The 14,565-nt window shown below is 63.4% G+C and overlaps 1 protein-coding gene across 3 annotated transcripts in view; it reads right to left on the bottom strand.

The window, feature by feature from the left end:
- CABIN1 (calcineurin binding protein 1) overlaps positions 1 to 14,565 on the bottom strand; it is a 92,767-nt gene that overhangs the window by 1,954 nt on the left and 76,248 nt on the right. For all 3 annotated transcript variants that reach the window (XM_032471419.1, XM_032471418.1, XM_032471420.1), the window contains exons 30-34: positions 7,023 to 7,186; positions 6,260 to 6,356; positions 4,799 to 5,473; positions 3,581 to 3,655; positions 1,588 to 1,870 (exon numbers count right to left, since the gene is read on the bottom strand). In XM_032471419.1, the coding sequence (XP_032327310.1) occupies positions 1,588 to 1,870; positions 3,581 to 3,655; positions 4,799 to 5,473; positions 6,260 to 6,356; positions 7,023 to 7,186 (1,294 nt within the window). The remainder of the gene's footprint in view (positions 1 to 1,587; positions 1,871 to 3,580; positions 3,656 to 4,798; positions 5,474 to 6,259; positions 6,357 to 7,022; positions 7,187 to 14,565) is intronic.

The raw sequence follows: 14,565 nt of genomic DNA, 5'->3' as shown, positions 1-14,565 counted from the left end.
CGGGCTTCCCCAGCCCTGGGACAGGGGTCCACCTCCACCTGTGCCCCTGGACCAGCATGGGCTCCTTTGGAATAATCGCCCGGGCGGGGCTGGGCTGGTACTGGTAGGAACTGCTCACCCGCTATGGACATGCTGTGAACCTGACACAGTGGGGGCCCCACCCCAGCTCACAGGTGCCATTGGAGCCAAACAAGCCAGCTAAATACAGAACAGATGGAGTGGTGGAAGCATGGCCAGGCCACAGCTTCTCGGTGTGAGGCAGGGGTCGGCGTCAGCCTCAGGGGTGCCGGGCAGGCAGCTGGCACCGGCACGCTCGCCCTGTTCCGCTCTGCCCTGGCCGTGTCTGTTCCCCAAGCAGCTGTCCTCTGCCTTCTCATTCGGCCATCACCCCAACACCCTTCCACTCCCCCTTTGCCAGAAGCAGGTGATGCCAGCCCTCGCTGGCCAGGCAGGGGACAGAGGCCTCCTGCAGGTTGGCTCCAATGCCTGCCCCACTGCCTCCCTTCCTTGGGTCTGATCTGACCCTCCAGTGCTGCTGCCTCCAGCCTTCACGCTCTGCGTGGACACCGAGAGACACACTGATGGCTGAGAGGAAGACACAGCCAGGGTCTCCATGGGGCTCCGGGGGCTCCAGCTCTCTGGCCTCAGGGGCTACTCCTGGAACAAACGTCTGCAGGACCTGACCCAAAGGGATGCGACTGTCTCACAGCGTGGCTGTGACGGGCTGGGCAGGGGTCCTGCACTTCCCCGACCCTCAGACACATGAGGGAAAAACACCAGTGCTCGAGAGGCAGGGGCAGAGCCACTTTGGGCTCGGTTCAGGGAGAGCAGCACTGGGCACTGCTCTTGGGCCACGGCCAGCTGGGCACTCCCGACAGGAGGGACTGTCCCCTTGTTCAGGTGGGTCAGGAAATGACACAGCCAGGCCCGCACGGCTGACAGCAGCAGCCCCATCAGTGGCCCTCCACGTGGATGACCACCAGAAGGACCGGCAGGCCTGGCCTTCAGGGATGGGCCAGGGTGCATGGGCAGGTGGGCACCCACCCGGGCCAGGGCGGGTCCATGGAGCAGGAGGGAGACGGAGCAGGGGTGGGAAGGGTGTCCTGAAACGGAGAGCAGGACAGCCCCTTGCCCACTCCCCTCTCACCCACTGGTCTTTAAGGCGCTGCCTCAGTGCCCCCTCCCAGGAAAGCCACAGGCATGTCTGCCCTCCCTGGGCTGCCCGCTGCCCCTGTCTGTGGGCTGCCGTTCTCAGTAGCACCTTGGTTTGGAAGGAACTGGGGCTCCCTCCTGCCAACAGAGCCCCCGGTCCTTCCTCCACAAGCCCAGGGGCCCGCCCTACCACACTCCAGCGGGCACCCAGGGACCACTCACAAGCCTGTGGGGCTGGGACCCCTCCTCTCTCCCAAATCCATGTGGGAGGAGAGACACAGCCAGGTGGGTGCTGTTGGGGGCGGGGAGATGACAGCTTATCAGGGATCGCCAGGCTGGAGGGCGCCCCTGCCTCCCCGGCCCACACTGTCCATGTGAGGAGCAAGGCTTGCTGCCGGCTAGTGGCCAAGGCCAGGGCCCTGCTCGGGGACTCACCTGGGCCCGGAGAGGCCGTGCTGGGGGTGGCCTCAGGCCTGTGTGGCCGTAGGGGCCCTGGGTCCTTGGACGGGTCTGTGGTGGAGGCTGATGTCGAGGGAGGACCAGTGATGACAGCCGAGGCAGGAGCCGGCGCAGGATGAGGCTTGGTGTGGGTGTCACTGGGCTGCTGGAGAGTGTCGGCTGGCGCAAGGTCAGAGGCTGTGGGGGTCACGGCTGCAGGGAAGAAGTTTTCTCGGCTGTCCTTGGGGTGCTTTGGGGTGGTGGGTGTGTCCCCTGCAGCCTGTGAGAATGAAGGAGTGGTAAGGAAGGCCAGCTGGGCAGTCCTGAGTCCACGCCACCCCCAGGACACCTGTGTGGGCCCCTGGTGCTACCAAGGAGGCCCACAGGCAGACCTTCAGGATTCTGGGGACACTGGGACACTGCTGGGGGCCCAGCATCCCTCCCGAGGAGGACGTCCAGGCCATGCTGGTGGGGACTTGGTAGAGGGGCTGCTGGTGGGCCAGGACCTCCAGCTGGCCTCACCCTCCCACTCCCGGTGCCAGCCTGGGAGGAATGTGTCAGCCATGACCCAGGGCACAGGGTGGTGGCACCCAACATGAGAACTGAAGAACGGGAGGTCAGTCATGGAGGGCGACTTCCCAAGGGCCACTAGTGGAGCTGGCCTGACACTGTCAGTCAGCTCCTGGGCTCAGACTGCAGCCCCAAAGCCATAGTGCCCTTCACCGCCCCCTGCATGGCCCTTTGCCTGCAGCCTGGACATGGCCGCCCTGCAACACCCCGCCACAGCTCTGTTCTCAGGAGAGCCGGGCCCTTTGGGGCCTCCCCATCTTCGTCCACACAGTTCCCTCTGCCACCAGGCCCCTTCTACTCTGCACCCAAACTTCACCCTCCCGGCCACATGTGACGGCCATGCCTCCCTGAAGGCTGCTGCACGGTGGGGCTGGAGGCCCCAGGCAGCCTCTTGCAGCAGAGCTGAGGGGCTACCCTATACACAAGCCACCCTCCCTGCTTGCAGGCCCCTGGCTCTGGGCCCACCGTACTATCTGAGCTGGCCCACACCAGGGTGGACACGTCTCTCCAGGGATTCCGGTCCTCAGTGAGGGGTCTGCCCACCTTTGTGGCACAGGGCCCACTTGGTGATGACTGAACCCCTGGGCGTCCTCAGACCCAGAGCCTGGGCGGGGAAGCGGCTTTATGCCCCGCTCCACTGAGAGAAAACCCATCTGAACACTGAGGGCAGCTGCCAGCCAGCTGCTGGGGGACAGGGCACATAGCTCCCTGCTGCAGCTGGATGCCTACTTCCCTGAGCCCCTGCCTCTGGACTCCCTTGTGACACATTCCCCCAGGGGGCCGGAGGGAGGGCAAGGGGTGGGAAGGCCAGGCCTGCTGCTGGGGAGGGGTGGTCAGGCCATGCTGGGGACAAAGAAGCCACACCTATTCAGATGGCAAGTACCCACCCTTTGACCACCCCCCCCACCCCTCATCCCTCACCCCCACCCTGCAACCTGGCCAGAAATCACTCCCACCCCCTGATGGCTCTTGGACCCCTGCAGCTCACCTGACCCGGTCCTGCCCCAGCCCATCCCCTCCACCCGACAGCAGGGAGTCTTTCCAAAACACAATGAGGGATCAGTGCCCTGCTCCCTCTAGAACAAACACCAGGACCCCCGCCCATCCTGCTCCTAATCAGCCTGCATACCCAGCTCCAACACCATCTGGACACTGAGGGCAGTGTCCGTCTTTCCAAATGAGGTCAACTGGGTAGGGACCATCCTGCTTATAGAGAAGGTACTGGGGTGAGGGGACCCCTCAAGCCACATACACACTCAGAGCTGGGGTCTGGGCTCCCCACTTAGGCTGGCGGTCAGGGGCTCCTTCCAGCCCGCGGCTCAGCTGCATCCTGCCCACCTCCCCTGGGCCCTGTGACCACAGGCACAGTCCCAGCCTGCAGCCCGGGGTCTTGGGGTGGGGCAGGCTGAGTCAGGCTTACCTGTCTCTGGGCGGCGGCCCCGAGGTGGACCTGACAAAACTTCACGGCCTGCTCCAGCGCAGCCTCCTCATCCACCTAAGCAAGGAGGTGCCCAGGTCAGAAGACAGGGCTGCAGTGGCCAGCCTCTCCCCAGCCCCTGGGGTTTGAGGACAGCTCCTAGGATAAGCCCACCCACTGCTGCCCCCCAGGACCCCAGTGCTGTCTCCCAGGCCCAGCCCCAGCTGGCCATGCCAAGTTCACGTCTGTGGCTGTTATTTCATCCTCAGAGGCTGAGGGTGGCGGGATCTGAGCCAAATCGGCCCTTCAGGCAGGCAGGTATTCAGGGCTTTATTGGAATCTGGGTGGTAGGCAGGTCTGATCTGGCCCAAAGACTGAGAGCCTGAGGTACAGAGAGCTGAGAACGCCAGGGAGGCCTGGAGACCTCTGGATGAGCAGCAGGTGGGAGGAGAGGGGGGAAGGAGCTGGAGGTGCTGGGAGGGCCTGCCCTCAACCGGCTCCACTCTGCCCCACCCCGCCCTCACCAGCAGGGAAGGCAGGGCTCCACTTTTTTCTAGTTTACTACTGGTGAGGCGGTGATAAAACAGGCATTCTCAAAACTGATAGTGAAGATTGCCACACTTTGAGAAACAAGCAGTTTCATTTCCTTTAAGAGTGAATACAGACTTTTAAAGGTCACTTTTCTTGTTCTTTTGTGAAGGAAAAGCCGGGCTGGTCTAACAAGATAACTCACAAGTCTAGGAATGTGAAGGAGAGGCTGGGCTGGGCTAATAAGATAACTCACAAATCTAAGTATCGGAATACTGATCTGAGTTCTGATAGACTAATTTGTAAATCTAGGTTAATTAGTGTTGGTTTGCTGTTCATGTTTTTTTTTGCTTGCCAGCTGGATTTTCAAAGAGACATATCTGGCTTTGGAATGTTGGTTTGCTGTCGCCCTGCCTCCACTTTTGTGATAAGGATGCTGCTAAAGCTGTTCCATGCCTATTGGCCGAATACCCCGAGCTTGTACTTTACCCTATAAAACCTCATGCGCACGTTTTGTATATGTTTTCCTAGCTTTCTGAGGTATAGTTGACAAAACCGTAATGTATTGAAACCTACCCCATGGAAAGGCTCAGGGCAGGGCGTGAAAGGCCCTTTCAGAGCTGGGGGGGCCGGCCCAGCAGCGACCATGCCCAGGATGAGGGCAGCCCAGGACCAGGGCAGCAGGCCACCCACCTGCCTGATGAGCATGTAGGTCTCGGCCATGATCCTCTCGATGCGGCCCAGGTCATAGGCCACACCCTTCTGGCCCTGCTGCCACACGCGGTAGGCGTCCAGCAGGAGCATCTTGCCGGACTCTGTATCCTCCAGGAGCTTCCTCTTGCGGCTGGGCCGGGGGGCTGCCTCCTCAGGCTGGCTGCTCGCCCTGGGTCCAGGGGCAGTGGTGGGGGAGGCGGCAGTGGCTGGAGGGGCCAGGGTGGGCGGGCCAGGCTGCTGGCGGGCGCTGATGCTCAGCTCCTCCAGGGACAGCTCAGTGGGCCGGCTCTCGGGGCCCCGATCCCTCGGGGTGCGGCCTGGCTGCAGGGGTGGCGCCTGCTCCAAATCCAGGCAGTGGGTGGCGGCCTCCCCCGTGTCCATGGGCTCGGCGGGCCCTGCCCGAGGACTCTCCTTGTCCCTCCGCTCCCCGCCCTGGTCGGCACCGTCTCCTACATCCACAGTTGCAGGCCGGTGGTTGAGGGGACCCTCTTTGCCCCCTGACTCGGCCCCAGGCCCTGAGCCATCAGCCAGAGGGGGCTTCTTGGGGTGGGGGAGGCCATCCTGGCCATCCTCAGGGCTGGCCTTGTGGGGGACGTCGGTGGTCATCTTGGTCCCAGGGAGGCCACAGGCCTTGGGCCCTGGGCGTTCTGACCCCTGTGAGGAAACCGATGGAAGACTCGGTGTCTCTGGGCACCAGGTGTGCCCAACCCAGGCCTCTCCCGCTAAGGTCACTCTGGCCTTTCTCATCTGCCAGCTGGCCAGGGCTGGGTCCAGAGAGCTGCCTAGGAAGGCCCTCCCTGCTCTAGGCCTTGGCCTCAAGTGGGACTGATGGGGCCCTGGAGGTGGCGCTGTGCCTGGGGAATACCTGGCCGGCACCAGGCGGCCTCCTACTTGCAGGTGCCTTGCAGGGAGGTGACCTGCCAGGGCCACCAAGTGTGCCCTCTGCAGAGCCAAGTCCTTGTGCTCCGGGCTCTCGTGTGCCTCCATGCACAGAGACCAGGGCAGGGGTCTCGGGGGTCCACCCTCAGCCCCTGCACACGTCCAGCCAGTCCTACTGGGCAGGGGAAGCTATAGCCAGACAGCCCTGGCTCAGGTCCCAGGGCCTCGCCTGCTAGGCTGGTCGCCTGACCTCCTGGGCCTCAGGGTGCCCAGCTGTGAAGAGGGACCACGTGTACACCCTGCTCAGCCACGCTGGGAGCTGGGGGTGAGGCTGTGGGGCCGCCAGCTTCGCCTCTACTCCCTAGTGGACAGGACTGCCTCAGGAGCATCACCACTGTCCTCAGTGACCACCAGCCTACACTGGCCAAGTGTCTCAGTGCTTCTCAAGGTACCTGCAAGTTCCTTCTCCAGCTGACCTTCCCACCCAGGGAGGCAGGTGAGTGATACTCCCAGATGAGGGTGCGGGGACCTGGCCAGGGCACGGGATGGAGGGGGACATACCTCTGCAAGCTCACTCAGTGTGTCCTCCAGCACCTTCACAGTGAGGATGAAGGCCCGCTGCGCCAGGACCTGGCGGTCAGCATCTCGCAGATACTTCCTGCAAGCACAAGGGATGACCAGAGAGGATGGCAGAGCGTCAGAGCCACACAGCACCACCGAGAACATCTGCTGGCCCCTCCACAGCCCACCTGCCCACCTGCCTGGGTCTGCTCCCCAGAAGCCTACCCTGAGCCTCCTCCCTCCACACCCGGCACAGTGTCCTGGGCCCTCTGGCTGAGTGAAGAACCCTGGAGGCAGGGTGGGCAGGTCAGCCTCACTGAAGTCAGGGGTTCTGAGTTCTCTCCCATCAGCCTGTCTCTAGGGTGCCCCTGCCTGGCTGAGGACCCCCCAGTTCTGGGCACAGCACCAGTGAGTGAGATGGAGAAAAGGTGGGAGGTGCAGGCAGGGTGAGGGTGCTGGCAGCACAAGGCCTTACAGCCGGGCCGAGCAGGATGAAAGGAAGGGCTGGCTCATCCAGGGTCTCAACAGGCAAACCAAACCCAGAGGGGAGAGCCTGTGTCTGCCCGGGAGTGCAGGGCAGGGGCGGTGGTGTCTGGGTTCCAGACAGTGGGACAGAGAAGGACCTGAGGAGAAGGGCTGGGCTGGGCTGGGCTGGGCTGGGCTCCTGCCAGCGTAGAAACAAACGCCCAGGAGGCCGAGGCCGAGGCCAAGGGGCTCGGCCGGTGCGTGTGCTGGCACCCTGACCCCCAGCGGCTGCACTCACTTGCCCTGGTCTGGGGTCCGCTGCAGCATGGACGACACCTTCAGCAGGGTGCTGTGGTCCCGCAGCTGGGCCAGCACCTTGAGCAACAGCACGATGGAGCGGTTCATGTGCCAGGCAAAGCTGCCCGGCCGGTCGATCTCGTCCACGGGGATCCGCCAGATGCCCTGTGGGGTGGAGAAGGGTGCAAGAGGAGGGTCACTGCAACCGGAGACTGCCATGGTGCCGAGGGAGATGGGGTGCAGCTGCTGCCCCCACAAACGGGGCAAAGGATCCCTGCATGCTCTGCACCCTTCCCTTTGGAACAGCGGCAGGGCCCATGCTGACTTGATCAGGCCCCCAAGGGAAGTGTCTGATTAAAGGCCAGGCTGGGGGAAGCCAGGGCCTACGTCTCCAACAGGCGTGGACTTAGCATAGGACTGGGTCCCAGAGGGTCTGAAGGTGCCACTGCGAATCACGGCAGCCATGGCTGGCCAGACAGGCCCAGGTGTGGGCTCCGCCTACATGCATGCCCTCCAGCAGTGCCCAGAGAAGTGCCGGCTGGAAAGGAACTGCAGCTCCTGGGAATGCCTGGTTCCCTCAACCCACCTGTGTCCAGCACTCTGCTCTGGCCAAGACCCCCTCCACATTTCCTACCCTTCTAACTCCACTGTCTGACGGCTGACCTGGGGCAGGACAGGCTCTGGGGAGCCCCACCACGATCCCCCCAAGCCGTGCTTAGCCTGTCGCGGCACCAGGCACCTGCCCATCGCCAACTCCAAGGTCTGGTTCCCTGCAGCAACCCCACCCACTCTGGTCCAGTCAAGGTGTGGTGAAGCCCAGGATGGCCAAAGGGGTGAACAGAAGCCCAAACCTCTGAGCTGGGCAGAGGCCGCAGTGCTGGACACTAGGAGCCATGTCTCCAGGGCAGGCTCCCAGATGGGCCCCTGCAGCCGACACCCAGAGAAATTTCTGCCTAGGATGAACAGGGCTGTGAGCACCACTGCCTCCTTCATGTGAGGCCTAGGCAGTGCCCCTCCCAGGGCCCTGGTCCTGCGGAGGCTCAGTGACTTCACAGCGCCCACCTTGCTCCAGCAGAACCGGGAGGGAAGCCAGGGCACCTCCAGGACTGACCCATGGCCCCAGGCTAGGAGTGGCCTGACACTGAGAGCCACCGGAAATCTTACTGACACCAGGTGATGCCTCAGTGAAGACTTTCCGGACGACACCAAGTGGGTCTGCCTGCCACCCGTGCCCCACCTCGCCCCATCACATGCCGGCACCACCCACCTTCCCATCCCACCCTCTAGGACCACCCTCCCCACCTTTCCTGCACCCCCTTTCCAATTCCCAGGACACTGCTCCCCACTGTACACTGATGGTTTGGTGGCATCAGTCACACAGTACTGGACATTCCCAAGCACGCTCATTGGTGGAAACAACTTGCTCATTGTGCGGGTAGGAAGCCAAGGCCTGGCGAGGGGCCACCTAGCCCCTCCCCACTGACAGCCCACTTTCCTGGGCCAGGCAAGGCCGCTGACCCCACGACAGGCTCAGCCCACATCACACATTTCACAGCTCAGTTTGGATCTCTTCACATGACGGCTCCTTGTTAACCTGTTTCCTGTCCACATAGGTGCACACTGGTGTAACACTACACCACCTACTGCAGAAAGGATAGAGACCCAACAAATCAGGCAGCAGGTCCACAGAAGATCAGAAGGGACCCAGATACTAAGTCCTGGGAGATGCCTGGCCTGTGGGCACAGCTGGCCTGAGAGCACGGAGTCCCGGCGGCCGGCATGCAAGCCAACAACATGGCCTCCTCCGCAGCAGGTGGGCAGGACTTGGGCAGGGCTTTGCAGCCAGAGCCCCAGGACCATGTGATATGTCCTGCCCCCAAGGAGGAGGGGAAGGAGCCAAAGCACCCCGCCACTGCCCCTCGGGATAAATCGGGCCTCCCCGTGTGCCCCTGGAGAACTGTGAAGCCCCCGAGTGAACAGGTGCTGGGCACATGGCAGGAAGGGGCTCCACCTGCAGCAGCAGAGGCCCCCGCACCCACCCCAGAGGGCATGCGTGCAGACCTCAGGGATTGTAAGGCAGCGCAAGCCTGGCCGTGGGCAGCAGTGCATGAGAGGGAGACCTGCTGGGAGCAGATGGGGTGTGGGGATTGCGGTTGGAGGGGGCCAGCACTGGGGGGACCTGAAGGACTGGCCAAAGCAGGATCACAGCGGAGCAGGAGCCAGGGCAGCAGGCCGCCCAAGGAGGGTCTCTGGGACGAGCTCTCCTCGCAGGAGGGAGGCAGCACTGGTGCCAGGCGGGGCTGCGAGCACGACTCAGGCCCTGCCCAGTTGTGAGCTCCCCCCAGACGCCCCTCTCCCAGTCGGCAGTCACCAGCTTCATCCTGGCCGGGGTGATGCCTGCTTGGATGGCTGTGGGCAGTGGGGGGCATGCAGTGGCAGCCTCAGAGCAGTTAGAGACACCAGGACTGTGTCAGAGCTTGCCCGTGGGCCAAGCGGTTCATCCGGAGCGTCTCAGCCAACCCACCAGCCCACCGCAGCAGCCCTGGGCCCCGACCCCCCGGCCCACTACAGCGGCCCCGGGCTCCTGGTTGGCAGATGAGGTCACCGAGACAGACCGTATCCACCTGAATGATTCATGGAGCCCGGACTCCGGGTTGAGTGCTTGACACAAGTTACCAAACCCTCCCTGTAGCCTGTAGAGCCGGGCGCCCTTCTGCTGCTCTGGAGAAAACCGCACCCCACAGAGGGGTGGGCCTGAGAGGCCTGGGAGCTGGGGTCGGCCACTCTTGGAGATGTCCCTGAGGATGCTGAGGCTGGGTCAGTGGAGTGGCAGGGTGCTGCTGGGCCTGCCTGCACCCTGGCCCACGAACATGCCATCCACTTACAAGGGGGCTAGGAAACAGGGCGAGGCTGGGGCCTAGGCAGGAGGGCTGCGAGGCTTTGGCCTCTGGTCACTGCAATCTCAGCAGGTGACACCCCCACTGGCTAGAACACTGCTTCTGATGGCCAGGCCGACGCCAGGCTCAGGCCCACGGCTCACACTGTCTCCAGCACGCTGTGGCCGGGGCTCCTCTCCCCCTCGATTCCATCAGCACCTCCCTGATCACCTCAGGGTGGGCCAGAAGGACTACAGCTCCCTGCACACCAGGACTGCTGGTGCAGCCTCTTCATCCAGTTAGGGGCCAAGTCCGAGGCTGGTGGACGGAGGGCACAGATCCAAACACAGTTCTGGTTCGCACAGCCACCCCAACAGCCCTGTTCAGCCACAACTCAGGCCATTCTCCAGGGCACCCAAAGCCATTCCAAGGCTCCCACCCCACCTGTCACCTTCGTGGACCCCCTACTTTCAGTCAAGGCTCCTCCCGTCCAAGGGCACAGGCAAAGGCTCCCAGAAGAACAAGTGCCTGGAGAGGCCAGAGCAGGGGAGACGGCGGCGCAGGAAGAGGCAGGGCCCAGTCAAGCCCTGCTCCGTCCCAGCCACGCTCAGACCCAGGCCAGCTTGTCTGGGAGCAGACGAGGTTCAGGCCACGGGGGCGGGTGGAGATTCAGATTTGTCCTGTGTCCACACCAGCAGGGGAAGTCAAGTGAAGCCAACCACCCCTCGTTCAGCAGAGGAGGAGACTGAGTCCAGACAACCTGCCCAAGGCTGCCCAGTGACCCTGGGGTGGGACCAGGACGCAGGGGGCAGACTCCTCGTCCCCAGGTCTCTGTGCCCTCCCTGAATGCTCACCAAAGAACAAGAAGTTGGCAACACGACCTGTGATTTACAGACAGAAAAACTGGGCACAGTGACACCCACTCTCTTCAGTCTTCAACCATGGCCTTGGAAGACCTGTGGACTCCCCCTCGCAGGGGCAGGCTGGGACTGGAAGGCCTGCGGCAAAAGGCAAAAGGATGGGAAGCCGGCGCCATCCGCTGGCACTAACAGCCTCAGAGGCTCCATGATCAAGTCCCTGGGGCCCTGCTGCAGAAGTGGCCTCCAGCCCAGTCTTCCCGGAATCCCGGCCCCCTCCCGCTGTCCCCCGCTGCCCCACCCACAGGGCTGCACATGGCCCCTTCCCCACTCCACTGTGACTGGGGCCACCAGCAGGGCTCAAACAGAAGCTAGGAGAAAGCAAGCACACCTGGGAACATCCAGAAAGGCCACGAAAGAGCTGGGCCTGGTGCCTTATGAAGGAGGTGAGGTGGGAAAGGTGGTAAGGCCCACAGCACATGGAGGAGAGAAGGGAGGAGCAGGCGGCTGGGCAGATGATCCAAAGGGGCCTTCCCAGGCCCAGCCCAGCCTGATCAGGGGCTGCCCCGGGGTGGTATCAAGGGCTGACGTGCCTCTCAGGTCAGCAGCCAGGAGGAGCCGTGGGCTCTTGCTTCCTGGCCCTTCCAGCCCCTGAACAGAGCTAGCCTCGAGGGCAGGTGGAAGGGCCGTGACCTGTGAGATGAGAAAGTCCCAGGGAGCTCCTGGAGCCCTCAGGGAGAAAGAAAGCACACCCACAAGAGTCAGGCCCAGCAGAAAGAGGCATGGGCCCACCAGGCGAGCCTGCAGGCCCTCCAGAAAAGGAATGTTCCAGGTCAAGGCCACAAACCCTGGCCTCCAAGTCCCCTTGACCTCTGTGCAGCTCTCAGGCAGCTCTGAGTGAGTTCCCAGCACTGCATCTGGGCCAAAGCCTGGACAGGTTCTGGGGTCCGTGCCGTAGACGTAGTCCCTGCAGGCCCATGGGAGGCCCAACTCAGGAGCTGCTCCAGAGTGGCCTCTAGGTCGCCCAGGGAGGTCAGCAGGGCAATTTCTCAAGATAACCAAGTACATCCTGGGGTCTAGAGAATCATGTAGATGGGCCAGGCACACTCCCAGAGGGGTTTGTGCTAGTGGAGAAGGCAGAAACAGGTGACCTCCAACCAGGGCGAGGGGCAGGGGAGAGGCTGGCAGGAGGAGGAAGGGGCTGAGAGAGTGAAGATTTGGGGCAGTGGGGTGCTCAGGGAAAGCCAGAGAGGGAGCCAAGAAGGAGCAGGAGCTGGAGGGGAGCCTCTGCCAAGGGAATGGGCAGCCCCGAGGGCCGGCCTCATCACCCAAGTGTCCTGAGTAGATAGCACAAAGCAGCATGAACTTTAATCTTACTTTTTAAATCAGTAACAGAGCACACATACTTTTTCACATCTTCAGAGACTCCCCCACCCCCATAGGAGTACCCTAACTTATCCAGTTTCCTTTGGATGAGTCTCTGGGTCTGAGTCTTTGGGAATGTTGGGAAGAATGCTGGCTGAACAGCCTTCCCCACAGAGCTTTTCTCCCTCTCCCCAGGATGGACCCCTCTACACTGAGGGAATCAGAGGGTGGGCTCGCAGCAGCAGGCACTGTCCTGGAGGCCAGGCCTGGGTGCCCAACCTCAGATGATGAAGAATGCTCCGTTTTCCCAGCTCTCCCAGCCCCTGCCGGTCCCACATCCACAGGTGACAGGTGAGCAGGGCTTCCCAACATCCTTGTTCACAGAGAACACCACGCCTTGAGCACCCGAGGGACAGCCCGCATCCCCAGCAGAGGGATTCCTGCAGCACCCCTGGCACGGGTGCAGTAGTGACTCAGCGCTCCAAGCTCGAGGGCGGGAGAGCCTGCTGGCATCCTACTCCCAGGAGCAGCGGGCTTGGGGCCGGAGAGGAGGCAAGCAGAGGGCCAGCTGTCGCGGGTGGCTGGAGCTGGGGAGTGCGAGGGAGCCCCTCAGCAGGGAGGGAGGTTGGGGCAGGAGGTTAACGGCATTTTCCCCAGAGAAGCATAAAACCTTTCAGTTTCCAGGACAGCCTCAGTGTTGCAGCCCAACCCCAGGTTGAGCAACGAATAGATCAGTATCTGGGCTTTTAAGGCCCTGAGGTCAGGAGCAGCCTTGGGAGAATACCAGCGCCCTCCACAGTCTTGGGGAGACACCTGTCACCTGTAAACCCATGCAAACCTCCTAAGCAGCAAGACCACTTGGAGACAGGCAGGGGGATGTGTGGGACTGCACTTATGGTGCCTGAGTCCCCGGGGCCAAGGATGCTCACAGGGTGCCCTCTCAGCTTCTCCAACACATGACCCCATGACACCTCTGCCAGAGACACTAGTTCCAGAGCACACAGCCAGCAGGAGGCTGAGATGACAGCAGAACTCAGCCTACCTTGCTCTTTCTGCTCCACCCCACCTGCCCCCAAGTAAGGGGAAGCATCACAGACAGAGCCAGGCCAGCAGGGAATCACCTCTCCCACTGCTGGCCCAGACGGCTAGGTCTCCTCCAGGAACTTCCCTGGTAGAGCCCTGAGTCCTTTGGGGCCAGGCCCGAGTTTCCAGGTGGCCAGCTTCCCATCTTCCTGGTGCCCTGCAGAGTTGAGGGCCTTGCCCTCCCACAGCAATAGGAACCACCATCCTGCTCCAGGTCTTAGGTTAAGGGTGCACCAAGGGCGGGATCGGATGAACACCCTGGGGGCAGGAAGTCCTGTAGCTTCCCCTGTAAACTCTGCGCCTCTCTGGTGGCAGGGTTGTACAGAGGCCACCAGGGGCGCCCTTGCCTTCCCCCCACCAGCTTAGGTCCAAGCTGGGCTGCGGAGGGCAAGGGATTCCCGCGCCATCCACAGGTAATGAGTCCCCAGTGCAGGAAGGGGCCGGGGAAGCCTGCAATTTGCCTGCCTCTGGCGCCCGCCGGCCCGTTTTCCAGCCTTTTCTGCCAAATGAGAAGTCGCACATGGGGTCCCCAGAACTGCCAGGCTGTCCGTCCCCTCCCCCTCCAGGGAAAGGCAGAAAGGACGAACAACTAAGTGTGTAGAGGCAGCCCACCCGACAACTCCACCGCGGCCCCGCCCGCGCCGAGCCCCTCTGTCCCCTATCACTCTGCGGTGGGGCAAAGTGCTGGCCCAGCTCAGGGCTCCGAGCAGGCCCCGCGCGCGCAAAGCCCCGGCACCATCTTCCCGCCCCCGCACCGCAGCTATTTATAGCTGGGGAAGCACCGCGCGGGGCGCCGCTGCCCACCCCCGGCCCGCTCACCATCACCGGGAGCGGCCGGTTTAGCTCCGGGTCGGGTCCGCGCCGCCCGCCGCGAAGTTGCTGGGTCGGCGCGGTGAGCGGCTTTCGCTTTCGCGCGGCCGGCGCAGCACACACCCCCGCGCGCCCACTTGCGGCCCCGGCTGGGTCGGCTGGGCTCACCCGGGGCTCGCTGGCTGGCTTGTCCCCCGGGCCGCCGCCCACCCCCTCACGCCGCCCCGGCCCGCCCGCCGCCCACCTGGCGCTGTGCGGGGCGCCGGCCGTGGGCAGGGGGCGCCTCGGCCCCGCCGCCAGCGACTTCCTCCGCAGCGGCGCCCGGGAAACCGCGGCCCGCGGGCTTCCTGCTGCGCCAGGCGGGCCAGGAGCCGGGTGGGGGGCGTCCGCCCGAGGCGGCCCCGAGGACTGAGCCAAAGCTCCGGAGGGCGGAGAGCCGAGCGGGGAGAGGGAAGAAACGGTGGCGGCCCCGGACAAGTTCCTACCCGCCGGCCCCGCCGTGGCATCGGTGCAGCGGAGCTAGGGCGGGCGCCGGGCCATGGCGCGGAGGCTC

The sequence above is a fragment of the Camelus ferus genome, chromosome 32 (assembly GCF_009834535.1).
Source record: "Camelus ferus isolate YT-003-E chromosome 32, BCGSAC_Cfer_1.0, whole genome shotgun sequence".
NCBI classification, from domain to species: domain Eukaryota; kingdom Metazoa; phylum Chordata; class Mammalia; order Artiodactyla; family Camelidae; genus Camelus; species Camelus ferus.
Note: the sequence above shows the minus strand (reverse complement) of the source record. Positions and strands in the feature narration are given on the sequence as shown.